The sequence below is a fragment of the Chiroxiphia lanceolata genome, chromosome 8 (genome assembly GCF_009829145.1).
Source record: "Chiroxiphia lanceolata isolate bChiLan1 chromosome 8, bChiLan1.pri, whole genome shotgun sequence".
NCBI lineage: Eukaryota > Metazoa > Chordata > Aves > Passeriformes > Pipridae > Chiroxiphia > Chiroxiphia lanceolata.
In genome coordinates, this window is record NC_045644.1 from 16,479,381 (window position 1) to 16,506,548 (window position 27,168).

Consider the following 27,168-nt stretch of genomic DNA (forward strand, 5'->3'; position numbering starts at 1 on the left):
TATGGACATCACAAAAACTGAAAACAAAGATGTGCATTGACAGACCCTGCACATGCAAATACAAAACCACACGCAAAACCAACTAAAGCAATTTCTCTAGATTTTTATTACAAACTTCCTGATTTCTATCTTGTTAAAAGATCAATATATCAAAATTATTATAAAAGCATCTAATACAATAGAATTAATATATAAAAAAAATATCAACTTAATATGCGATCTCTCAAATGGTCTGACAGTATTTTCAGTAAATGATTTCTACAGTAACCTGCAGTGAACCCTAGCTAGGGGCCTAACACCTTCCAGTTCAATGAAACACCAGAGGTACTAAACAACTTGTCCCTTCCCTCTTTCTTATGGACCTAACAGGGTAGGGGAATCCTTCTGTATTCACGTGCAAAGTAAGTTATATGCTTGACAGTTTGATCAATTCCCGAAGGTACCATTTCATCCATGGGATTAATACACAGCTTTACACCGACTGAAGACAGAAAGGAAAAAGGGAGTAAAAAAGCATGCAAACACGGATACATGAAGCCTTCACGTCTTTCCAACTAGAACAGATCATTTCAATGCCATACATGAGACAAAAAGGAGATAAGAAGTTCTGTGAAATTATCTTGCTGCTTGACATGCAGACGAAAATTTTATGAAAAGTTAAAGCTGAAAAAAGGTGAAAACGTGAACAAAATACAGAAATGGAAACAGAACATGTAATTGAAAAAAAAATTCTTAATTTCCACATCTTAAAAAAATCATCACACGAAAGCACTATGCCTGCTCTCTTTTCTTTATCATTTATGTAAATCCTAATTCACAATTAAAATTAAACAGATGATTAAATCATGCTTGTAGGCAGCATGAAAACATAACAGGCCTACTCACATACATAAAGTTAAGTCCAAATACTGCATATATTCACATGCTTCAAGAGGAGTAATCCAGAAGGAGAAACTACAGCCTGAGAAAAATCATTGACTCCGAATATGCACTGTGGATTACCTTTACAATTCTGAAGCATAAATAGCAATAATGAACAATAACGGTGCATCCGAATTTTGACACGCAAGCACTGACAGTATGAGTCATCATAACTCACTTTTTTCCCCCGGAAAGATGCTACTTTTGACGTAGCACCTTACTTGTGCAGTGTTAAAAATAGATTTGGCTACTAAGGTACAGCATTAATGAAAGAAAGAAAACAACTTGGCCTTTGTCCCTTATTCAGCTTTCTTCCTGGAAAAACTTTGCCGAGTTGTTACGCAGATTAATTTGCCCCTAAAAGCGAGCCATGCCAAGCCTCCCGCCCGCTCCTCCCTCGATCGAGGTTACTTCTCTCTCCCCACCGGAGCTGGTAACACTGGTAACACACACACACAAAAACAAGCCCCGCACAATGCCAGTGCCAGACGGCTCGTCACAAACTGAAGAGGCCGCTCCCAGCAACTTTGGGTGACTGATAGCAGTTTCTTCTTAAAGAATTTAAACTTACTTTTTTTTTTTTCCCCCTCTTCCTTAATTAAGGCTTAGGAAGTCATGGCAAATAACATGAAAATTCATGGGTTTTTTTTCCAAGAGGGAAGGGAACAATAAAGCAAGCCCCCGGGCAAGGAAAGCCGCACGGCTGATGACCAAGCTTGCTTTGTCAAGGGAGGTGCAGCTGCAGACACCGGAGCACGTCAGCCCGAGCGGCAGGACAGGACACAGGGCAGGACACGGCAGGACACGGCAGGACACAGGGCAGGACTCCGGCCTCCCCGGCACACCCGGCCCCGCCGCCCCCAGCTCGGCTTCCCGCGAAGGCTCCGCCGCCAGTCCCCCTCCGCGGCCCGAGCCCCCCCGGCTCCCCGCCCGCCGCACAAGGTGCCCCCGCCCCACTGCCGCCTCTTACACAACCCTGCGGGGGCTCTGCGGCCTCCCGGCCCCGGGTCACACGGCGCCGGGTCCCGCGGCCCTGCCCCAGCCCCGCCGCAGTCGCACCGTACCCGAAAGAGCTGCGCCGCCGGCCCGGAGGGAAGAAGCGCGGGGCCGGGGCGGCCCAGGGGCGCGCCCAGCCCGGCAGAGCCCGGCTCAGCACAGGGCACAGCCGCTGCCGCATAGCCCTGGCGGCCCCGCCGCCAGCACCGGCCTTGCCCCGCCGCCCGGCCCGGCTCCGGTCGCTCAGCACACGCCGCTCCCCGGCGCCATGTTCTCCGCCCGCCTCCCCCCGCCGCCCGGCCAATCCCTCCCGGCGCCCGCGGGGTCCCGTCCGCCCTCCGCGCCCGGGCCTGGCGGGACCCGTACCTGGGGGTACCTGGGAGTGCTGGAGCTGCCTCTGCCGCCGGGAGGGCCGGGGCTGCGGCTGGGGAGGGGGCCGGGGGCCTCTGGGAGGAGGCGGAGGCGGCGGAGGGGGTGGGTGGCTGGGCGGGGAGCCGGGGCGACACTCGGCGCGGCGGGGGGGCCGCGCCCGGCGGAGGCGGACGGGGCTGCGGCGGGAAGGGCAGCGGGGCGGCCTCGGGCTGCGCCCGCGGAGGAAACGGCCCGCCCGCGTCCCGGTGTCCGCGCTCCGCGTCCCTGCCGGCGAAAGCCAAGACAAAAGGTAATTAGACGCCTCGTAATTTGAGCACAGTGGGTGCAGCGCCGTCCTGAGCGGCAGAGATTTCGGGTGTCAAAATCCTCCCTCCCCCGGGGACAGTGCGCCCTGCGGCAGCGCTCTCTCCTCGGGAGCTCCGCTGGAGCCCGCTGGCCGCCGCTCACCTGCAGCCGAGCTCTGCGGCCCCGCCGCGCCGGGCACTGCATTCGCTTCGCAGGCTGGGTGTAGAGGTGTAAACGCTGGGTAAGATCGGTTGCCATATATTTGATTTTCTGGGGAGATTTCTGGGGGAAAGTCGTGGATGGGGCTGGTTGCTTTAATTCTTTTCTAGGAAAAAAACCCCACAAAACCAACACAAAAAAGGAAAAAAAGGAAACCAAAAAATCCCCACAGAAACCAAACCAAAAAAAAAACCCCACTGCCCCCCAAACCCCACTGTTTGAAGTTTTGGTAATGTGTTTTCTTCAGGTGTATCTATTTTACTATGTCTTATTTTTCAAAGCTAAGGGGAAAAAAAAAAAAAGGTGGTATCTTACAGAAGGAAATTCACAGAACCCTCCTGTCATAAAAAGGTAGAAAGATGGGCCAGATGAGTTACCTAAGGTTATTTCTGCACCCAAAGATGGAATTGAAGATGTAGCAGAAGTAGCTTTAAATTAGTCAGCTTTCGTGAAATTTGCTGTTAAGAAGTGGCAGCATACTACTTCATATGGTCAGCAGGGAATCAACATAATCTGTCAGGGAATGCTGTTTTCCAGTGAGGTCTGTGCTGCTATAGAGACGCTCTTACCCATACCTGAGCTACCCAGTTAAAACATTTGTGTCTACATCAAGTACACCCACGCTTCTGGCCTTCCTTTAGACACAGAACTGTCTCTCAAGTTAACTCATCCTGGTTGGAGCAAGGCATTTGTTAGTTTTCACCTAAATCAACTGGTTGGATTTAGAACTGTGTGGGTGCCAATTTTAACACAGTATGTTAGCTACTGCAAAAATGTCCTCATAGGATTCTAGTTGGAGGCAATCTGGTTTTTTTCCAGTTCCTGGTGTATATAAAAGTGAAGACCAAGCCGGACAAAAAGAGGACAGGATAAATGGTGAGCTCTTAATTCTGACTTCCGCCAGTGCATCAGAAAGGCTCATCCCCTGGTGTCTGACAGAAGGCACACTGCTGGGTGAGTCTCTCTTCATGATGTCTGCTCCCTTTCTGAAGCAACTGGGGGATTAAGAGGTTGTGAATTGCAGTCATTCTGTTAAATTGGATGTATGGTAGAAATGCTTATGCCTTTATTGTTAACATGCTGTAGTCATGCTATATCATTTACCATGTAGGGGTGAAAACTATAGAAGTATGCAGTGTCAGGCAATTTATTCTTTTTTCAGGTCCTGACAGAGAGTTCGCTAACCTCATGTAGCTAAATGTATATGTTTAGCTAATGCTGGCCAGGTTTATATTTAGCTGCTCTGATAAATCCTGTCTTTTTCTATAAGTCTTGCCTAGTATACACAGGGGCAATCCTGAGAAAGCAACATAGACTGCACCTGCAAATCTGGTGGTCTGCTAATAGCTGGATCTAAAACAAGCGTTTCTGTAGTTGTGGTGATGAAAGATTGCACCTCCTCATGCACCTAACATAAGTATTGCAGCAGAGGTCTGCAATGCAGGTCACACCTATTTTATCCACTGTAAGCTTCTTTAGTGGCTGTTCCATGGCACTGGTGTGTCGTGGTTTAACCCAGCTGGCAGCTAAGCACCATGCAGCTGCTTGCTCACCTCCCTCCCCTCCAAACCCGGTGGAATGGGGAGGAGAATCAAAAGGAAGACTTGTAGGTTAAGAACAGTTTAATATTTGAAACTAAATTATAGTAATAATGATGATAATAAAAAGACAAGTGACACACAATACAATTATTCACCACCTGCTGACCAATGCCAGAACCTACTCACAAACCCCAATCGACCCCTTCTGGGTAGCTCCCTCAATTTCTATACTGGGCATGATGTTCTATGGTGTGGAATATCCCTTTGGCCAGTTCACATCACCTGTCCTGCCTATGCTCCTTCACAGCTTTTTGTGCACCTCCTCACTGGCAGAGCATGAGACATAAGGAAGTCCTTGGTTTAGGATAAACATGACTTAGCAACAATGAAGACGTGTGTTATCCACATTATTCTCATACTGAATCCTAAAGACAGCACTGCACCAGCTACTGAGAAGAAATTAACTCTATTCCAGCCAAAACAGGACACACTGATGTTTATTCAGAGCAGGTTGGGTTCTTATAATCTGACCTCTCTCTATTTCAATTTATACTAGCCAAAATTACAATCATTCACTATTTTGGATATCCTTTCCATGTTTTAAAGATATTTTTAATAGGACACCATCAGCAAAAGTTAAAAGGACTTGCAGTAAAATTGGCTTCTCAGTCTAGTCTAGCAACTAAGATTTCTTCCCATGAAATTTTAATTGCTCATAGACAGTTGGTGCTTTCTGCCTTCTTCATCTGCCCTAGTGGAAAAACAGGTGTTATCTAAAAGACCAAATGAGCCTAAATGTAATTTAGAGTAAGTGTGGAAATTATTCAAATATTCCCATGAAGAAGCCTTACAAAGTAGCAGTGTGGAGATCCCTCTTCAGGATATGTGACATAAACGTACATAGAAATTGATCCTCAAAGTAGGCAGGTTACAAGTAATTTAAAATAAAACTAGTATTTTATACTTGTCTTGAAAGCTAAGAGACAGCAAGTGTAGAACTCTTAAGTACAGTCTTGATAGGCTTCTAACAGAAGCATGTTTTTGCTACCTAGATAAAATTCTGGACTAAATTCAAATTGTAATTGTATATAATAGGGCTTTGTAGCAAACTGGCCTCAGGCTCAAAAAAGCATAGCTTATGATTGTTATTTCCACTCCAAAATAAATAACAGCAATTTCATGATGTGGCATATATAAAAAAAACCTGTCTATTGACTGCTCTCAGTAGAAAAATACTGAATGAATAAAATTTTAAGATATTAAAGGTAATGAGGCCAAGGAGACATTTCCTGTTGACTTCGGTCAGTCCTGTCAAGTCTGTACGTTTCCAGTTTTCCCATTCATTGTTTCTTTTCTTTTTATGTAAAGGACGTCTTCCAGCTGCACACCTTAACTGAAAATAGGTAAGCCTATGGAAAATGACTAGCTTTACTCTGAGTTAATTACACAGGTGCATACATCCCCCTACGTGTGGTGTTAATTTTTTTTTATGGCAACTATAAAAAGATGTAAAGGTGCTACCGTCTGTGTCGGACCGTGATCTGGCACACATGCCTAAAAAAAATAATCTTTTATTCTGTGTATTTTCCCTAGTTAGTTGAAACCAGTTCTGGTTTTAATCATGTTGTATATGCATTGAGTCCTTAATTTTCACAATAGTTACTTTATTGCATTGTATCTTTTGTTTTTAACAGTGACATAATTATCCTGTAACTTTGACTGTCCTCAGCTGAAAACATACCAGTACAGTGTGTGTAAGTCCTTATTGTTTAACTTTCTGTATGTGAACAATACAAAGTTTAGAATATTACTGGTCAACTGGACAGGCTATTCAAAGACTAGAAACTGCTTTATAATTATCTAAGGTGCAGGTCGATTCCCCTTTAACGTGAATATGCAATTAATCAGCAAATTTTTGCTATGTCACTTATAGTATTGAACAATATTACACTCTCCACATGTTCAATACAGTTGATACATTGTGTAGCGTGTTGGTAATCAAAACAGGTGTTACTAAGCCTTAAAGAAGTCTCACCCAGCTTTATAATTTGTATTAATTATATCTCTCCATTATTATACCTTATATAACCTTTCTTCATTCTTAGCTAATCATGTTTTGTGTCAACAGTTTTACTATTTGTCAGGCCTCTGTACCTATAATTACCCAGATGTTCTGATACAAATCCTAGGAAAACAATGGGTTTTTTGTCTATAAATATCACCATAATTCAATGGCTTTTTCTTGGCAAGCTGTAGTTAAAAATTGTCCTTTTTGATCCATATGTGGAAATTAGTAATTTCTACTGAAGTTGTTACATTGGCTGTTGTGTGTATTATTATATAATTTAATTTTCTGTAATGTTTTTGTCTCTCTTAAAAAAAAAAATATCACAGATGATGTACATGCCTTGTTAAAGGTCATTCTCCCAACCACTATTGAGACTAGCCTAAGTATTCTTGCATTTTTTCTTATTGCTTGTGAAATGCTAGCTCCCTGTTATTCAGTTTATGTTTAGAGTATATTAGTATCTTTAGGTTCAACCTAATCTAAGAAAATGTACAACCTATACTATAAATTGACTTTGTAAAACACTCCTACAGCTATTAAACTGTAGGCTTTTTTTAAGCTAACTTGTTTACCAGAAATACATGTTTTTCACTTACCACAACTATAGCAGAGGTAGCTATGGACCAAATTTAACTCCCAATAATTAAATAGATTCTTCTCTTGTTTAAATACACGTTTAAATGATGTCTTCTATGTTTGTGAGAGACATGTTATATTTTGAGGAAAAATCTGACTTTTGTACCAGAAAAGAACAAAAAAGCAGAAGTTGGAAGAAAATATTTCCTGAGTTCCAGTGCTACATCCTTTTGTATGATCCATTTGAAGGAGTATAGAGCAAAAGGTAAAGATTCAGATTATTTGCATACCTGTATTTGAATTTTTAGTCTAGCAGTATCTACTACACAATTGTCTGTATGAATAATTTTTGCTCTTAGCATAGATGGAATAAAAAAAAGCAAGTAAGAGTAAAGGTGGTCTCACTATGTTTGCCATGGACATTGTTCTTATATTTATTTTCCCACTTGATTAAATCCGTACTTAGCTGAAGCAAAATGTATTATTGTGATTTTTAGTGTTTCATTAGAGGGGAAAAATGTAGCAAGTCTTAGTAACATGAATCCACCAAACTCATTTTGGTTTGAAAGTTAAGCTCCAAGACTGTTAGAAAATACGAGTTCCTTAGTTGCCTGTTGTGGTTTAACCCCAGCCAGCAGCCAAGCCCCACACAGCCACTTGCTCACTCCCCCACCTGTGGGATAGGGAGGAGAATCAGAAGGGCAAAAGCTGGAAAACTCATGACTTGAGATAAAGACAGTTTAATAGGGAAAGCAAAAGCTGCACGCACAAGCAAAGCAAGGAATTAATTTACCACTTCCAATGGGGAGACAGGTGTTCAACCATCTCCAGAAAAGCAGAGCCACATCACGTGTCATGGTTACTTGGGAACACAAAACAACATTACTCCAAAGATCCTCCCCTTCCTTCTTCTTCCCCCCACTTTATATCCTGAGCATGGTCCCATAGGATCTGGAATATCCCTTTGGTCAGCTGGAGTCACCTGTCCTGACCATGTCTCCTCTCAACCTCCCATGCACTCCCAGGCTCCTCACGAACATGGCAGCACAAAAAGGCCTTAGCTCTGTGCAAGGCCTGCTCAGCAATAACAACATCTCTATATTATCAAACCTGTGTTCAGCACAAATCCAAAACACGGCCCCATACCAGTCACTGTGAAGAAAATTAACTCTACCCCAACCAAAACCAGCACATCTATGCTTATAAATTTTGTTTTGTTACAAGCTGTTCCTACAGAATCATTGCCTTATTTCTAGGTTTGAGGTCAAAAGGCTAAAAATTGATGTTGAAGGGCAGTAATTCATCTGGCAGTTACTAACTTCGAAATGTCTCTCCTTGCAAAGTAGTTTTCTTGTAATATATTTATATACTACACATACTTTCAAATTGTATTGCTTTCAGTGGCATGCAAGCAGTAAAATCTTATATGGGGCAAACAAAATACTTGCTCAGAAAGGCTTGAAATGAAAATTTTTATTAATACTTATAAAGTTTTCATAGCTCTTGTCCTGTTACATCATCAGCCTACATTTAGAATGGCAGACAAAATTTCTTGAATGTTAATGCTTTCTGATCAATTTCTGCTCGCAGCAGAATAGGAATCCAGTGCTTCATGTCCTTTTCTGTGAAAGTAATGTATTTCTCAGATCCTGTTCTTTGTGCCTAGTATAAGATTGATTGGCTCTGACATTGTTCTAACTCTTCAGATTAATGGTAGAGGAGCATAATGTAATGCTGCTTCATGTCACTGTCAGAAAAATTACTGCAAGCCTTAAGGGTTAGGATTTGTTTGTTATTAATTTTAACAATTCATGGAGGAGGGAGATGTAAATTTCAAAGCAGACAACTTAGGGAAAAAAAAAAAGAGTGTGGACACTTCCAAAATTATAGATGGGTAATCTGAATTTCAGGAACTGGGAAGGCCCTAGAAGAACAGCAAAACACTGTAGCACCATAGGCCATAACAGGTTGATGACAGTGTGACAGTCTGTAGGAGCCAGTACAGATTTGTTGGAAAAAAAGTGTGTCAGACCAGTTGAATGTTCTATAACATCTGCTTCTTCCTCTCTACCTGGAAGACCTGTTATCCTGTCATAGATCTCCACCTAGCAAAGCTTTTAATAGTGCCTCTCAGAGGAAGCTGTCACGGGGAAGCCAGGGTGATATAAATCAAACTGCTAGTGAGAGGGTGTAATTTTGTACTTGGCAAGTGGCTCACATGATCTAGTTTCAAAGCAAAAGGATGGATGTGATGCACCCATGATGCTTTGTCCTGAGCCTTTACTTACTTTCATTGTGATATAAGACTTTCCCAGGAATCGATCAGGCGACACCCACCTGTAAACATACAGAAAGTTAGGTGTAGAATTCAGTGATGTTGATGAGTTGTGCTGGAGACCAGCCTGAGTTGAAGTGTGCACAAGGAACAGAGGGTCCAGAGAGGAGCTCAGCAGGCATGGCCCAGCTGGGGATGGGGTCTGGCCAGCTGTGGTTCTGCTGCAGACACGTGGCAGCCTGAACTGGGGCACCACCGACCGAGGACACAGCAGGTGCCCTGCTGGGAACAGTGAACGCTGCGCTCCACTATGTAAATTAGAAATGTGATTAATTTTTTTAAACTGGTAGAGTAATGCTTCCACTTCGCAGGGCATTTTTTAGGCATGCTTCTCCAATTTTGTCGTGATGTTTGAAGAAATTGTGGACTAACAGGAGAGCTAGTGGGGACAGAAGAATGGCTGGAGGGCTTGACCTGCGAGAGAGGGTTACGTCGATGATGTGACTGTTGAAGTGACTGTCGACTGATGTGCGCGGCGAGGAGTTGGGCTGCCCTCAGAGCCGGGGCTGTCAGCGGCAGCTGCAGAGGAGGCCGCTCGCGGCCCTGTTGGCCCCTGGCGCTCGGAGGAGGAGGTGCGAGCTGGGCGGGGGCGGAGCGCGGTGTGGCTGCCCTGGCGGGCGGGGCCGCCATTTGAAATGCCGTCCCGTGGTGCCCCGCGGCCGCCGCTGATTGGCCGGGCCGGGCGCCGCGCGGTTCGAAGTGGCGGTCGTGCGCGCGACACGTCCCGCTCCGGCAGCGCCTCGGCTCCCGCTCCCGGCATGGCGTCCTTCGGCTCCCAGGGCGGCGGCGGCACCACCAAGAAGGAGGAGAAGGGCAAGAACATCCAGGTGGTGGTGCGGTGCAGGTGAGTGCGGCGGGTCCCTTGGGCGAGCGTTGGGGACCGCCCCGGGGAGGACCCTGGTCGGTCCCTGCGGGACTCGGGCCCGGGGCGTTCGCTGCGCTGCGCCGGGGCCGCCGCGGGACGGAGGCGGCTGTGGGTGTGCCGAGCCGGTGTACCCGACCGTGGGTCTCTGTCTACCCGGCGGTACCGCCGAGCCCCCCCGGGCGTTGGTGAGCGCGGGAGGCGGCCCCGTGTGCCCGCGAGCGATCGGCACTTCGCGCGGTAACGCTGCTGCGAGCGAGCTCTTAAAAAGGCGAAAAGGTGCAGTTTCCGAATTTGATTCGTTGCACACCCGGTGTAAAGCCGCGTGGGAAGCTTAAGGAGAGCTAGATGAGAGTTAGTTAGTAGGACTGCTGTTCAAGGCGCACAAAAACCCAAGCTGAATTTTTACCTTCCATAGGAAGCCACTACGCTTTAGCAGCTAATGGAATTGTTGCTACTCCACTTCCTTATATCTCTAATATAATTTCATTGGTGCGGACTCTCCAGTCGAAAAAACTACGGGATGGGGGTCAACTGTTTAAGTAATAATGGCCAACTATCTTTTTGATTATATAAACTTATTTCTTGTATGAAGTGATACATTTCACGTACCATAAAATTAAGTTCTCGTTGTAATTTCGAGGTGACTTTAAAGAATTGCTCACTGACAGTAGATCTTAAATAATCTTAAAGCATTGCTTGTTAAAGCTGTAATACTGGTAATGTGTTAAGAATAGGGTTTGAAATACCATTAGAAGTTGAGGTGGTTTTCTGAGCCAGAACTGCAAATGTTAGCTTGCATATTAGTTTTAATGCCTTTTGCAATCGTGTTCTCAAGCTTGTGAGTTCTACTTTTACAGATGCACAATGAAAATAGAAATTTAAAGCAGTTTTGCCTTATTTTTGCAATACGACTGAAACGGTTCTGTAACAAATATTAGATTGGTGAAAGTGTTGATGTGAGTCAAGGCTATTGCAAAAGAATAAATTTATTGAAGCAACTGAGTTAGAAACAGTCAAGAGCAATAATTTTCTTTTTCATCTGGTTAGTCTCTGTTGTTCTGGAATAGCCTCACTGAGCATCAGTGTATTTTTATTTTATATGACAGTAGCATCAGGGCTGTCCATGATGTAGTGTTCCACTTTTGTTGCAACTCATAGTCTTAACTCCTATGTCAAGATTTAGTCTCTAACCCCTAAAAACTTTCTTGCCACCCTTGCTCTTGCCCCTTGTAGAGCTTTTCTTTTTTTAATAGCTTCAGTGCACTTGAACTAATAAGTGTTTTTTCCACTTTTCCTTTTTCTTCTTCATCAGGTCAGGTTCTTCTTATCTTATAGATATGTAGGTAGATGCATTTGTGTTTTTTGTATCCTAATTTGCTCCCAAAAACTGATCTGTCTGAGCATATCAAAAACCTTTTCAAGCAACACGTTTACTGTGCTTTGGTAAAACATGAATTTGGAAACTTAAAATGCATGCATTAGCATTGTTAATATGTGTGATAGCCCTTTGTACCGAAAGGAATGAACGTGTGATCAAATGTCACCATGGCATACCAGGCTGCTGCTTGTCTAGTGGGATGGTGGCAATGTGGATGTGTGCTTCAACTTTGCTAAATTGTTCCTCGTATCACAGTTGTGGGCTATCCTACATCCTGCATTGTACTGGTTCACTCTTATATTATTAAACAGCAGAATATATTCATTATTCAGCCTTCTGCTATTTTAAAAGTCACAAAACTGAAGCTGTAACTTGTTCCCGCTAACAAGATTTTAGTGATCATCTGTTGTCACCAGTCAATCTTGCACCAAAGTGTCCAGTGGTCTGTTTAGAATCTGACACTTCAACCTCAGTTCTATGTTGAGGAAGAAATATTAGCCACAAGGGTCTGGAAACTCGAGATACCATGTACTTGTAGCTTTTGGGGTTGGTTTGTTTTTTTTTTCTTTAACGTAACTTAGCACCTGAAGTGTCTCTGTTAAAATATTTTAAAGACTAACAAGGTTGTAGATGTTATATTTTCAAGTTAACTGTTCAGGTCATCTCTACAGGTGGCATAGACATTCAGTGCAGTAGTGCTAATAAATGAGTAATAAAATGGGATTTCATGTCATTAGTTTTCAGCTCACAGTCATCTCCATGCTTTTTAGGAGAAATTGTTGCAAATGTCCCTTCAAGGAAAATGGTGTGCATCGGGTTTGAATTAACTTAGTGGTGAAACAAAATGCACACCATAAAGTTCCAAAAATTTTATTACGCCTCTATTAAACCTTTTTACTATGATTGAGTTTTAATTAATGGAGACTTTTCCCCCCAAAATCTGTTTTATCTGTTTTTAATTAGATTCTATTCAAATGCATCAGCATTATAAATGTTCTGGTATTGCTGTTTTCTGTTCTGCAATTAGTAGGGTCTGTTGATATTTCTGGTGCTTCAGAGTCTCATGTCATTGGCATGAGATGTAGGCATCACTGCTTGTGTAAATGAAAAATAAAAAAGGAAATTTTTAAAGTTAGTTTGATTCACTATTGTGCTAACTTGCACGTATAAGTGTTTTCCTTTTTTGAATGCTCTTATTTATACAACTGTTTGGGATGTTAAATCTTCTTCCCCCCTTGCAGTTGAACAACATGTTCTAATGCATCCTAGCTAGATGTGCATCTAAGTGACCTTAAAAATGGTTGTGGACCTGTTAAAAATACATATGTAACAAACAAAGCGCTATGGACACTTGATTTGTTCCACAGCGATAGAAGGCAGGGTCTTTAAACGGCCAAAATGTGGCTTTTTTTCCTTAAACAATTATTAAACAAACTAAGTTAACTATGTTCCTTTTACCCAGTTATTCTATTCTAGATCCTTAAACTGAGTGATGTTTCTGCTTCATCAGTTTGTGTTCTTGTTAGCAATGATATCAATCTGATTTTCTTAACTCCTGTCTTTTTAGGCCTTTTAATGCCTCAGAACTTAAAGCAAGCTCCCATCCTGTTGTAGACTGTGATCAAGCAAGAAAGGAAGTTAGTGTCCGCACTGGAGGAGTGACAGATAAGACATCAAAGAAGACTTACACATTTGATATGGTTGGTAACTGCTTGTCAAGTTGGGAACTTCTAGAAACGAGCTAGTACATTTCTCTGATGTGGTCTCATTACTGTACAGTGTGATGCTATACATTATTGTATGGATAAATGGGATGTATTGTCTTTGTGTCAATAGGTTTTTGGACCTCAGGCTAAGCAGATTGATGTATACCGGAGTGTTGTGTGTCCCATTTTGGATGAAGTTATTATGGGCTACAACTGTACAGTGTTTGCGTAAGTAAGCCAGTCATGATTATTAGGGAATTTTATTTGAATTTTAGTTTCTTGTTTACATTTTTATTTTTACTCTCACAGTTATGGCCAAACTGGTACTGGTAAGACCTTCACAATGGAAGGGGAGCGGTCACCCAATGAGGAATATACTTGGGAAGAGGTATATTTTCACTCCAGAGATTTCTCTTGTCTGCACTATAGTTCAAATTTGGAAACTGCAGAAAGCTAAAGAAAACTGAGAGCTGGTGTCCTTCAAATCCTGAAGCTGACTTTCCTTAACTGTTTGTAGATTAACAAGTGGTCTCATTCGTTCAAGTGAAAAGCAAAACTTTACATCTTTAATGTATTGCATACAACTCTTGGCAATTTTTACGTGGAAGATCATCTTTGTCCAAAGTATTCTTGCTTATATCCAATCAGGCTGTTTAGCTGAAACTCCACCCCGTAACCCCAAGTGCATTTATAAATTAAATACTTCTTTTTAATTTGTAGGATCCACTAGCAGGTATAATACCTCGTACATTGCATCAAATATTTGAAAAACTCACAGAGAATGGTACTGAATTTTCAGTGAAAGTCTCTCTTTTGGAGATCTATAATGAGGAGCTTTTTGATCTTCTGAATCCTACTCCTGATGCTGGAGAAAGACTGCAGATGTTTGATGACCCTCGAAACAGGGTTAGTGCTTGCAAAATTTGTTATCTTAAGGCTTTCAGGATTGTTGAGAGATGCATAATAAGCATGTATTACTTTCTGACAGCGGGGTGTAATTATTAAAGGCTTGGAAGAAGTAACTGTACACAACAAAAATCAAGTCTACCAAATCCTGGAAAGGGGTGCGGCAAAGAGAACAACTGCAGCTACTTACATGAACGCGTATTCCAGGTACAGATCTTCGTCATTTCAGGCTTTGTATTTTGTTCTTTATTAAAGAGGATCTTATTGAAGAAGTAAAAGATGATTGAAGCTAGTCCAAACCTGGCATGATCTTGAGATTGTGTATCACAGTGCAGAGTGTCAAATGTGGGTTAGAAAGCCAGAGTTAAAACTTCCTCCTTATGGCATCCAGTGGGATGATTGTAATCGGTATATGAAGGGATATTGTGGTTTAACCCCAGCCAGTAGCCAAGCGCCACACAGCTGCTTGCACCTGCAGGATGAGGGAGAGAATTGGAAGGGTCTGGAAAACTCATGGATTGAGATAAAGACAGTTTAATAGGGAAGGCAAAAGCTGCACACACAAGCAAAGTGAGGTATTAGTTCAGTGCTTCCCATGGGCAGTCAGGTGTTCAGCCATCTCCAGGAGAGCAGGGCCCCATCACGTGTGATGGTTACTTGGGAACACAAATGCCACCACTCCAGACCTCCACCCCCCCTTTCCTCTTCTTACCCTCACTGTATACACTGAGCATGATGCCATATGGTCTGGAATATCCCTTTGGTCAGCTGAGGTCACCTGTCCTAGCTGCGTCTCCTTCCGATCTCCCGTGCACCCCCAGCCGCCTCACCAGCGTGGCAGCAGGAAAAGGCCTTGGCTCTGTGTAAGCCCTGTTTAGCAATAACAAACCCTCCATATGTTCAGCACAAATCCAAAGCACAGCCCCATACCAGCCACTGTGAAGAAAATTGCCTCTACCCCAGCCAAAACCAGTTCAAAGAGCATTATAAAATCTGAATACTTCTTGTCTTAAAAATGGGCAAGACATTTCTCCCTGCGTGATTTTTAACATAAGCTTCTCCTCTTGTTTGGAGTTTGCATGCTTTGTTATTAGTATATCCCTTGAAAATACGCAGAGAAATTGTGGATGCCCCATCCCCAGAAGTGTTCAAGGCTGGGTTGGATGAGGCTTTGAGCAACCTGCTCTAGTGGCAGGTACCCTTGCCCACGATAGGGGTGTTGGAGCTGGATGAAACCATTCAATGATTCTGTGATCCTAAACTGTATTACTATTTTGAATGAAAAATTAATTTAACTTCTAAAATTTTAATATTGGTTTCAACTACTTGATTATTTTCTTAGCCTGAATAAAGAAAACTATGTTCCTGAAGATCACATTCTATGACACTGTTATTAGCATATTGACTAAACTGACTTGTAGATTTATTTTTTTTCATGAGATGCGAGTTGAGAACACACACATGTAAACAAAACCACAGCATTTCTCTTGGTTTTGCTCGAAATAAGATAAAATGTATCTAGATTGAATGAGTCAAATGTCATGCGCTTGGTTCATCACTGGTTTTAAATACCATATTTCTATGTATACACACAAAAATATACTTGGTAAAATAACTACGTATTGAAAATGTGTTATTTGCAATTGATGGGCTAAATGTATTCCCTGAAAAGAGCACAGATGCATAACTTGCAGCAGTGTCACGTAGCAGGTATATAATTTGGCTTTAATGGAACATCCGAAACTGGTTTCTCTTGCAGCCGCTCCCACTCAGTGTTTTCAATTACCATCCATATGAAAGAAACAACAATAGATGGAGAAGAACTTGTTAAAATTGGAAAGCTAAACTTGGTAAGTATTTGAACTAAGTGGTGTTGATAGCATTCTGAAAGTCATGAACTAGAGTCTGAGTTTTTTTTCTGATAAGGGGAAAAATGATTGTTTTCATAATGTGATATGAACTATATTTGTCACTCTGAAGAATGTCAGTCCCATTTGTCATCCCGGTGTCTCTTGAACAACTCTTCTGCTATTTTAGATGTTCTGCAACACCTTGGGCCAAGCATTCTTCAGGGTGGTTTGAGATAGAAGCATAACCTTATTTTCAGGTTGATCTCGCAGGAAGTGAAAACATCGGTCGATCAGGGGCAGTTGACAAAAGAGCTCGTGAAGCTGGAAATATCAACCAGTCTCTCCTGACACTAGGAAGAGTTATTACTGCTCTGGTAGAAAGAACCCCACATATTCCATACAGGGAATCTAAACTCACAAGAATCCTTCAAGACTCTCTTGGAGGACGGACAAAAACATCAATAATTGCCACGGTTTCTCCTGCATCTATAAATCTTGAGGTAAATTTTAAGTCTGAAAATCTATTCCTAAAGTAAATAATACATTTTGCTAATGATAAAAAATATGAGTTAAATTCCTCAGCTTGACCTAGTCTCACATCTGTTTTTCCCAGGAAACATTGAGTACACTGGAATATGCCCATAGAGCAAAGAACATAATGAACAAGCCTGAAGTCAATCAGAAGCTAACAAGAAAAGCTCTTATTAAGGTACTAGACATACAACTTAACAAATGAAGTTACAGGTTACGTTTGATTTTGTAGTCTTTGCTGTGCAGGAATTATGAGGGTGTGGAGAAGCTGTAACTAGTAGCAGTGCTTTTCTGAAGTGATTTGAATCATTGAACTGGTGCTTTTAAACTGGAGCTGCTCTACTGGTACAGGATTAGTGACTTTGCAGATACTGAACTGTGACCAAGACTGAAGTTGAAAAGAGAGGGTTATTGCTACTGCCTGTGGCTCTGTGGATTACATGTTTACAAGTTATTGGAAAGCCACTAAACAACACTGTTTTTCTTTCTGGAGGAGTTACATTAGCAGGGTCATTCCCCAGAAAGTCCATAAATTAAAGTGAACTTGTCAGTAAGTGTGAGTGAAGAGCCAATGTAAAGTAGATCTCTGCTACAAAGGAAGTTGTGATTCCAATTGTGAGCTGCTAGATGCAACCAAGTATTCTTCAAATGGAAGGTTCCAATGCTTTACATATATCCAGTTGTATGATTTTAAAGGGTACTGTATTGTACTTAGAACAGAATGAAGTACTTTGCTCCCATACTTATGCAAAACTTCTGTAGAGCACTACCTTTGTGAAGTATCTGTTAAGCTAAATATCAAAAACAAATAGAAATTTTCAGGTTTACATGGGATTGTTTCTTTATGCAGGAATACACTGAAGAGATTGAGCGTCTGAAGAGAGACCTTGTTGCTGCACGAGAGAAAAGTGGAGTCTATATTTCTCTTGAAAATTATGAGTAAGTCTTCAAAATTTCTATCAAATGACTAGCAACAAATCTCAGATACTGAAAGAGAAATACTTTTAGATCTATTTTCACACCAGAAAGTTGAAGGAAAGTCAGGAAAATTTAACTGACTGGTCAACTTGTTCTTTAGAAATTAATTTTTACACAGGTAAAACCTAATAGGCTTGCACTGAGGAATTGATTTATATGTGGGATAATTACCATAAGCATAGCCAGGATGCAGATTTACACCATGCAGTCTCTCTTTCAGTGGAAGTTCATACAGGAAAGCAAACTTAATATAGTTAACTTCACTTTAAGAGGGATAGTTTACATGGAAAGCTTACAGTGGAAAATTGTTTTAAATCTTTTCTGTATTAAGTGAAAATTACCTGCTTTTCATCTAGAAGTTAGCAATACTTATTCTTTTAAATTACTGAAGTCATAGTGTAAAAACCTGTAGATAGTCTTGAAATTGCCTCTTACTTGACTAATTTGTTTTAATCTTTGCTTTAGAGCCCTTAATGGAAAGCTGACTGTTCAGGAAGAACAAATTGCAGAATATATTGACAAAATTGGTGTTATGGAGGAAGAAGTGAAAAAAGTAAGTGATGTTTTTGAACTGTTGCTTAAATCTGCCAAAAAATGGAAGAAATTAATTCCTCCTCTCAAAAGGAGGAAAAAAGTTTGAGCAAAGAACAGTCAAAAGATTTTTTGACTCTTTGTTTTGTTGTTGTTTTTGTTCTTAAAGTTCCCCTATTAGTCAGGAGTGGAAGCTTCCTAATCCTTGAGTTAGGAAGTTGAAATAACATATAAAAGTTTAAGAGTGCAATATTTACTTTTTGAAGCTGTTTTCATGTCTGTTAATTTGCGTTGCTGGATTTTCAGCAAAAAATTTGCTTGTAAAATGGTATCATCTCAGTTGACAGATACCTGCTTAGGAGCAAAGAATGAGCAGAGAGGGTCATGAGCTCCCATTAACAAATCATATAGAAAATTGAAGCTCCTAGTATAAGAGAAGTGTAGGTATTAACTTGCTGGAATACGTAACTACTCTATGTAATCAGCTTTACTGACTCTCTTCAGTCTATCTGCTTATGTTTGTTCCGTGGGATTTTCTTCCTTGTCCTGTAACAGTGGTTTGCTCTTATGTTTTCAGTAGGGAAGCAAGGGATTATTTCTATGAGAATGGTATTGGGTTGATATTTTCAGTGAATACAAAGACTATACAAACCTCTAGTTTAGGTTTAAGACCTTTAAGTCTTGCAGCTGAAGTTACATTATACATCCTGATATTTATTGTTGCATAATTTGAGAGATGTGAAGTGAGACTGTTGAATTTTTATAAAGTGGTGTTGCCCTATTGATGTTTGTCTTCCTCTTTAGATCACTGAACTATTCACAATTAGTAAAAATGAACTTCAACAGTGTAAAACAGATCTGCAAATCAAGGAGAAAGAGCTAGAAGAAACACAGAAAGATCTACAAGAAACCAAGGTTCATCTGGCTGAAGAAGAATATGTGGTTTCAGTTCTGGAAAACAATGAACAAAAACTTCATGGCACAGCTAGCAAGGTTGTCACAGTTCTTGCACCTACTGTAAAACAGCTTCCTATTTTTAGGAATTTCGTGGGCTGTTCAAGGAAATCAATTGTTACTAGAGCATGATGCAAGTGAGACAAGCTGAATTTAAGATGGAAAACTAGAATTAGAATGCAAGACTTTCTCTGTGGTAATATAGTTGACTGCTAAACATGCTGGTTAGTCTGGAACTAACTTGCTTTCAGGCCAGTTTGTCATGGGAGTTCCAGTGCTTTGCAGTATCTATTACCATAAGTTGTTTTGCAGAATAAGTAGTTTTCTTTTAGAAACTTATGACTGGCCCTACAAAACAGTAAATAATATTATAACTGAGGAACCTGATCTAGTGGAAGATGTCCCTGCTCATGGAGGAGGCTTGGAACTTAGATGAACTTTAAGGTCCCTTCCAAGCCATTCTGTGAACTGGAGCAGAAAAATAGCAAAAAGTTTGAATAACATTGCCCTGTCACCTCTGCATTTTAGGATATGGCTTTGATCGGTCATAATTATCAAAACAGACTTGATGTAGGGACACAGACTGTCCTGCTACTTAAACTGCAAAGTGATGAAATTTGTATCTTTAGGCAACATGACAATTTTTTCTGTTTGGATTCCTGTAAGACTGAAAGGGAATGCCTGGTTTTTGCATATGGGTTGTGGAATGTTTGTGTGAGACAAATGGGTAGGGAAATAATATATGCTGACTACAAAACCAAGACTCTAATATTTTTATGAGTTCCAGATTATTTCAGAACTAGTACTGAAAACTGCTTGCTTGGCTACTATATTAAAGAATATAGTTATTGTCAAATTGTTCAGAAAAAAGTTGAAATGGTCAGGAATTTTTCAGTTACTGTTCTGGGATAAATGGTACCTTAATTCCTTAAATACTGAGGATGTAATTTATTAATGCTTTGGCTTCAAAGCCAGAACAAATGATCTCTAGTAAGTAACTTTTTCCCACATTCTAAGACCATAATGACATAACACTAAGATTCAGAACAGTTGTAATTTGATAATGTAAGGGGAAATATCTTTGTAGAGAGAGAACTTCTCTAGCTCAGAACTATTATTGATTTTCCTTATATAATATGTGCTTGACTTCTTGTTTAAACACTGACTAAAATAACTTTAAAATTTATAGTTACTTAGTACAGTTGAAGAAACTACAAAAGATGTATCTGGGCTTCATGCGAAACTGGACCGTAAGAAAGCTGTTGAACAGCACAATGCTGTTGTCCAAAATACATTTGCAGTACAAATGAATGCTTTGTTCAACAAAATACAGGATTCACTTAGTGAAAACAGTTTGAAGCAGCAACAGATGTTGACATCTTACACAAAATTTATAGGTAAGTATAATACCTTTATCAGTAAGATAGGTAAATTTTATAGGTAAGTCTAATACCTGTATCATAGTCATCCTGAATTTTTGCAATAGTAGTCTCAAAGACTGCTTCCTAAAATTGACCTATTTTAGGAAAGTGGAAGAGGCTTTATTTTAAGCAATGTAATGATTACAGTTGCCCCATTATTAATGTATCTGGGATCATCAACAGCCTTCCTGTGCTGTAAGAGACAATATGGTGATGAGCAATAGAAAAAGTTCCTATCTTACAGGGGAACTCTTAAAACGTTTGTAACTCTTTTTGATCTCTTTTGTAGGTGACCTCTTGTCTACCAGTTCTTCAACAGCTGATATTCTTGCATCAGTTATGTCAGCAGCTTGTGCCTCTGTTAAAGAATTGGTGTCTACGGAAATTTCTCACATGTCTGAAAAAATAACACAGCATGAGAATCTGTCACTGGATTGTAAAGCTGAGCTGCTGAGATTAATTGTTAGTACACTTACATATTTTTATGCTACTTAAATATATGAAACTATTCTTGATCAAAAGGGAGTTCTGTAAATATATAGTTTTTCTGATGCTCTCTTCTATCTGCTTCAGCACTTGACCATGATTATATCCCTCCCTACTTCCTCTCCCATGTTACTACCACAAGTTGTAATGTACTATGTAGCAAATACTGTCATAACAGAGTACATGGATATGTATATAGATAGCTTCTTACAAATGTAGATGAAGGAGCAGCCATCTTATGTTTTACTTTTTGTTTGTTTTTTTACTGCTGTTCCTAGGAGGAACATGAAACTGGTTTAGGAAGAGCATTAAATAACTTGACACCGGTGGTAGAATTTGTCTTGGGGTTAAACTGTCAGTTTCAGAGTAACATGAAGAAATACTCTGCTCTGGCTGACCAGGTAATGCACATAACTTCTCACTTGTGTTCTTCTATTTTATTTAATTTACAGATAGTATGTTCTTTGTTTTTCTGCAGTGTGTCAGTGTTTCCACTTCTGGTCTATTCTTTTCACCTTTATCCTATCCTATGAGTTCTGCCTTTTAATTCTTCCTTTCAGACTTCTTTTTCCACTTCTGAGTGTGGTAAATTTGCTTGTTACCTGTACTGGCATAACTGCTCACCTAAATGCCTCAGTTGAATAGTAAAACACAGATGCTTAAATCTGTATGTAACAAATATTTGATAATACATGTAATATACTCTCCGCTGTATTTTAGAAATCTGAAAAAGAAAAATCAACTTAGACAAGTCTTATCACTCCTATATTTTTTCTGCTGTCGTACCCAACTTTTTCTGTAGTCACTTTGATTCCTGGAGAACGTGATGCTTTTCTTGTTAACAACCATAAATGCAAACAACACTGCACTTATTGAAGTCCTTTGCAGCCCTACTCTTTCATTTATTTTTTTCCATTTTGTTAAAAACAAGTCTTTGTTTCTCGTGACCCCTTGTTCTGGCTGAAAAACTTTCCCCTTCTGTCAATTACAACTCATGTGAAATCAACTCTTTCTGTACTTCCTCTGCTTTTCTGTTTTGTCTACCTTGCATGCCAGATTTTGTTTGGAATAGCCCATACCAAGTTCCAGTCTCAAACTTCAGATTGCTCCAAGTGTTATTTTCCACCTTTTATGCACAATACCTTATTAAAGCCTTTTGACAATTTGCTTGGAGTAGACTTTCTTTCTGTATCAATTATGCTAGGGAAAAGTATCCATTTCTTAAATAAAGGCAAATATCTAACTGTAAATTTTCTTTTTCAAGATGGAGGTCCATAAATGGGAAATGGATACCTTCTTTGGAGATCTTTCTCTCACTCTGAAAAAAATACGTGAAGAAGTGGACAGTGGTTTTGCTGAGCTTCAGCATAATTGTGATGATTTAAAAGAAGAAGTGGAAATGACGAGGTTGGCACATGCAAAGGTATCCTTAGAGAAAGAAATCCTAACACCAAGTGTGATTGCTTGCTTTGATTTAAACTCTTTGTAGTAGTAAATCATTATACTTATATAACGACAATAACTTGATCTTTTCTGACAGAAACTTATTCTTTTCAGGTTTTGTTAGGCTGCTTTAAGTCGTTTATGTAGGAAGGTAACAAAAAAGACTTCCCCTTCCTGTGGGCCTGTTTAGTATTTGTGTTTACATATATCTCCAAAAGCAAAATATCTTTATCTTGGCTACACAAAAATTGTACCTTCTGCTTTAGAACTGCAAAACTTTTACCTACTGCACTTTTAATACGGATATTCAAGTACCCTTTAAGAATGTTAAGAAGTGCAGAATAACAGTAAAATTTATGGTATTTTTCTTAACAGAGAACAGCTGAATTCATGTCCTCACTGCAAAGCCAGCTTGATGTGTTTGCTCAGGAGACTCAGAAGAACTTAACTAACGTACTCACGAAAAATGGAAGCTTGAAGACCACCATCACTGCTATGCAAGAAAATGTTCACTTGTAAGGAGCAGATTATTTTTGCTGTACACTGATGCAAGATAAAAACTATACATGAAGAGAACTTCAAAATTAGATACTCTTCATATTTATGTTCTTATAAAGTCTTTTGAATGAGGTCTCTATGTTACAGCTGAGTTCTGCCACAGAGTGTAGATTGTAGTTTTCTCTGGGATCATCTTTCCCCACAGTAAACTAGCTCTACAATGCTTTTCCTCAAGCTTCTCTCCTGAGCATGTTGCAGATGAGAGACTGTCATTTTAGGAGCAATATTCTGATGAATGTCCCTCAGTGCCTGGACTTCAGAACGTCATATCATAAAGTCTTGAAGTATAATGTATCTATTGCAGCATGCTTCATTCAATTGTAGACTGAACAATGAAGGTGTTGCCAGTTGCTGTTTTTAGCTTGTGGTTCAGGTTTTTTGGTTCTAGTTTGGGGTTTTTGTTTGGTTTTTAACAAATCTACTCATCCTACTGTAATTTATATATTTACTAAAAGAGCAACAAGGTTATAATTAACTGCTTTGCTAGAATTGTACTGTTTTGCTGGTTTCAGTCTCAAATATTTCTAAATGTAGATTGTGATTAAAATCTACCTTTCAAAATTTCTGAACTCTTACAAATATGTTGTTGCAGGAAAACTACAGACCTAGTTAGCAGTGCAAATTCCAATCACAGCAAATGTATTACATCTCTGGATAATTTCTCTCAAGAGCTCAGGGGCATAAATGCTGAAAGTAAGATAATGCTGGAAGAATCCAGTGACCACTGTCAACATCTCCTCAGCAATCTCAAGGATGTGTCTCAGGACACCAAAACCTGGTGTGAATTTACAACTGCTCAGGTGGTCAACTTTACTGATCAGCAACTGTCATCCTTCAATGATGAGAAACAGCAGTTTCAGTGTTTACAAAAGGTACTTATAGTAATTTGTAATCTAATGCAACATTATGAGACAAACTTTTACTGTAGAATTTGCAGGGAGGAAAGAAATTCTCAGTTACAGTCAGAAGAAAATTGTGGCTTTATTACAGCAGACTCATGTTACTGAACTTAGATGCAATGAGAGGAAATAAAAAGCTTAATTTAATAGGAAGACTTTAGACTAAAAGTGCAAATGACCTCAAAAATGGTGTTATGATTAATGCCATGCAGTTAACTTGCATTTTCATCATCTTGATAGTATATATCTCTAATTCTAAAGTTTTATCTATGAGTAACATCTCTGGGAGATCTGCACAGGCTATATTCTGGAGAATGCAAATGACTATTAGTCAGATTGAATTAACATGGGAGAAAGTATTCCTTTTTGGTATCTACAAGTTCTGGCTTCTTATCTGAGAATTTCTCTCTCAGGTTTTTCGTTTTATTCATTTCCATCACAAACTTCCCACTCTTCTTGTTTTATTGTTGTAACAGGGAATGAAGTAGGCAAATTCAGCATTTTGCTTTCTTTCAGAAAGAAAAGCTTAACTGGAAACTCTTTGCACAGAATCACACAGAATATTCTGAGTTGGAAGGGACCCTCAAGGATCACTGAGTCCTTAACTCTTAACTGTTAACTGTTAAAAACATTTGCAGTCTCAAGACATCTCTGTATCTGTTGTACCTGCTGAACACTTCAGAAGTTTCATTTCAATGGGAATGGCTAAAAATGCATATTTTCCCCTTCCTCCTACAAATGCATAAAGCTTCTAGTGCTTGTAGGATGTTCACTTCCAATTGAATATCGTAATCCTTCAGGGTTGTGCATAGAAGCATGAGGAGTCTGATCAGAATTAGATGGCATTATCTTTATGAGTAGCTTTTTAAAATGATCATACTTTCTAAGAAACTGACACTTGTGAAGATAGTTCTCAAAATGAGAGTGTAAAACTGGCACTGAAACTTCTCAATTTGATGTCTCAGTTGTTTCATTTCAAATCATGTCACTAATCATGCACCGCATCTTAGAAAAGAGGCCATAATCTTACCTTTCCTGTTAACTTGATGTTTTTAGCTGGATTGTTTGTTTGTTTCATTTTCAGAAAAGTGAAGAACACTGTGATAAAACAACAGCTGAAATTGCTGACTGTAGTAGTAGACAAGTGGCTGCTGAGGGGAAGGTACTCAGTGGCTTGCTTGATCAGATAAAGGTGGATAAAGAGATACTTCTGGAGCAGAAGCTGGCACTTAGCAATGAAGTACAGGATGGACTAACTCAGGTTAATGGCTTCCTGCAAGAGGATCTGAAAGTGGATATACCAACAGGTATTTAAAGTAGGTCAGGGACAGAAGGTCTTCCCAAAAGCAATTTGAGTTCCAGAATTTGTAAGTGACTCTCAATGGGGACATAATATAGCTGGCAGCCTTACACCTTTTCTTAAAATGTGTGCAAAGAATGGTGACTGAACAAAGCATGATTTCTGTATTGAGTTAATGTAAAATTGAGGATCTGAAATTAAAACACTGAATGCTGAAAGCATTTAATAGTGTACACTGATGAAAGGCAATCTTCATTAAAGGGACAACTCCACAGAGAAGAGACTACTTCTATCCAGTCACACTCATGAGAACAGAGCCACGGGAACTTCTGCTGGAGCAATTAAGGCAAAAGCAATCTAAGCTTGATGCTATGCTAAGCAGCATGACAAAGGAGATGGAGGATAGTGCAGGTCAGGTATGTATACGAACAGCAAATGAGGCTCTTGAATGAAGATTTCACATCTTTGAGGTTTTTAATGCCATTGTGGAGAGTTGACTAGAATCCCAGAGCTGTTGCAGATTTTGTTTTACAGTGTACTTGGAGTCAAGTATGCTGAGCTTTTGATAAAAACATTCTCTTACTGAAAAATAAGCAATAATATTAATAATTTATTTCTGTTTTTTAAAAATGGGAGTTATGTCTTTTATAGATCTGATCATGCTTAGTTTACTCACTGAAGAAATTCAGACATTAAATACACTTTTCTGAAAAATTTCTGTTTTAGGACCTGTTGGAAGAGGAGGGAGGGTTGCAAGAATCCAATGAAAGCCTTGCTAGTGACAAATGCTTAGTGGATACAAACGTATACTGCCACACAAATGGTGGCGTTCCTTTTTTCCAGGTAAATTCCACAGATATTCAAAACAGCTGTGTATTTAAGAGTGAAGAAAACTAATTTTCCATAATAATGCTGTAGTTTCAAGTCACTTCTTGTAATTTAGTGTAGTCTCATAGCTTCTTTAAATCCTGTAGAATACACTTTGCTAAACTTGAGCTAAAGTCACAGCAGATTCTGATGACAGTTAATACTGGATAAAATAATGCAGATTTCTGACAAGCTAGACAGAGTTGAAAATTCAGCAAATAGTCCTGCATGAAAAAAATTGTCATAACTTGCTAGACAAACACGTGTGTTAATGGAAAAGTTGAAAGTATGTGGAGGGTTTTTTTATTTTTATTTTTTTATTTTTATTTTTTTTACTTGCTTCTGACCCTTTTGCTCTACTAATGTATCAGCATAAACTCGGTCTATTTGTCTAGGGGTTGGCTTGCTGAGGTAGTGTGTTTTCTTCTTGTGGATCCTTTAAAAGCAGCTGCTGAGCTTCTGTGTGTCTGCAGTAAATCTCTTCAGTAAATGCAATATATTAGGAACCTTTTTCAGGAGTTCTACCAATTTTTTTTTTTTGAGAACGCTATGTACTGCACTGTACATGAACAAGAAGTCTTTTCTTTGTATTTCTCTTAATATTGGGTATTCTCTTTAAATCCCAGCAGAGAAGTCGTCGCAAAAAGGGTAAAGAGAACAAATCTGCAGTTACAGTGGAGAACAAAATGGAGGACATGACAGAAGAGTTTCTTCATGAATCCAAGCATCCCTTAAGATTGCTGAACTAAGATATATCTATTGCAAATTCCTGTTTTTAAAAATTTCTATCTCATTGTCTTACTGAGCCATAATGTTTTTGGTTATTCTTGGTCTCTATTGTGATGCAAAGTTGAATCAAAAGATTGGCCTGCTAGATGTCATGCCTTTGCCCCATTTTTATATGCTATGCTGGTAGCTTGCAATGTATTAAGGAAAAAACCCCTGCACATTTTGGTGCTGTTATGTTAAATATATTTCTGTGTTGTTAAGATATCATTTTCTGTTTCTCAGTAGATTTAAAACACCAGAAAGGGATGTTGAAATATGCTTTGTCAGCATTATCAGCTACCATTTTATATATGAATCAACTGTAAAAAAGTGTTCTGGTTTTGTACCTGCTTTTTAATCCAGTTGCTCTCTTTGATACGTCAAATAAATTTTGATATATGGAAAACAAACATA

General features: G+C 39.8%; 2 protein-coding genes across 11 annotated transcripts in view; one reads left to right on the forward strand and one right to left on the reverse strand.

Annotated features, from left to right (window-relative positions):
- IDE (insulin degrading enzyme) overlaps positions 1-2,352 on the reverse strand; it is a 61,383-nt gene extending 59,031 nt beyond the window's left edge. The window contains exon 1 of one of the 4 annotated variants that reach the window (XM_032695661.1): positions 2,284-2,352. The gene's annotated coding sequence lies outside the window, so the exon portion shown is untranslated. Of the gene's footprint in view, positions 1-1,985; positions 2,096-2,283 lie in introns of those variants that run through there. The other 3 variants (XM_032695662.1, XM_032695660.1, XM_032695663.1) reach the window with 3 other exon arrangements.
- A 146-nt stretch (positions 2,353-2,498) lies between these two features.
- Positions 2,499-27,168, forward strand: KIF11 (kinesin family member 11). Of its 7 annotated transcripts, XM_032695655.1 has the most exons (27): positions 2,499-2,578; positions 3,698-3,747; positions 5,703-5,737; positions 6,029-6,088; positions 7,148-7,243; positions 9,625-10,157; positions 13,124-13,256; positions 13,393-13,490; positions 13,572-13,650; positions 13,983-14,168; positions 14,251-14,375; positions 15,928-16,018; positions 16,276-16,518; positions 16,632-16,727; positions 17,400-17,488; positions 17,993-18,080; positions 18,863-19,051; positions 20,202-20,401; positions 20,715-20,895; positions 21,198-21,320; positions 22,184-22,342; positions 22,738-22,877; positions 23,513-23,792; positions 24,904-25,126; positions 25,381-25,535; positions 25,846-25,962; positions 26,613-27,168. In XM_032695655.1, the coding sequence occupies exons 6-27, from the start codon at positions 9,949-9,951 to the stop codon at positions 26,733-26,735; spliced, it is 3,327 nt and encodes a 1,108-aa protein (XP_032551546.1). In that variant the 5' UTR covers positions 2,499-2,578; positions 3,698-3,747; positions 5,703-5,737; positions 6,029-6,088; positions 7,148-7,243; positions 9,625-9,948; the 3' UTR covers positions 26,736-27,168. The 7 variants fall into 7 exon arrangements, with proteins under 7 accessions (XP_032551546.1, XP_032551545.1, XP_032551544.1 ...); XM_032695654.1 differs by lacking the exon at positions 2,499-2,578 and having other exon boundaries at positions 2,790-3,747; XM_032695656.1 differs by lacking the exons at positions 2,499-2,578; positions 3,698-3,747; positions 5,703-5,737 and having other exon boundaries at positions 6,069-6,088; positions 26,616-27,168.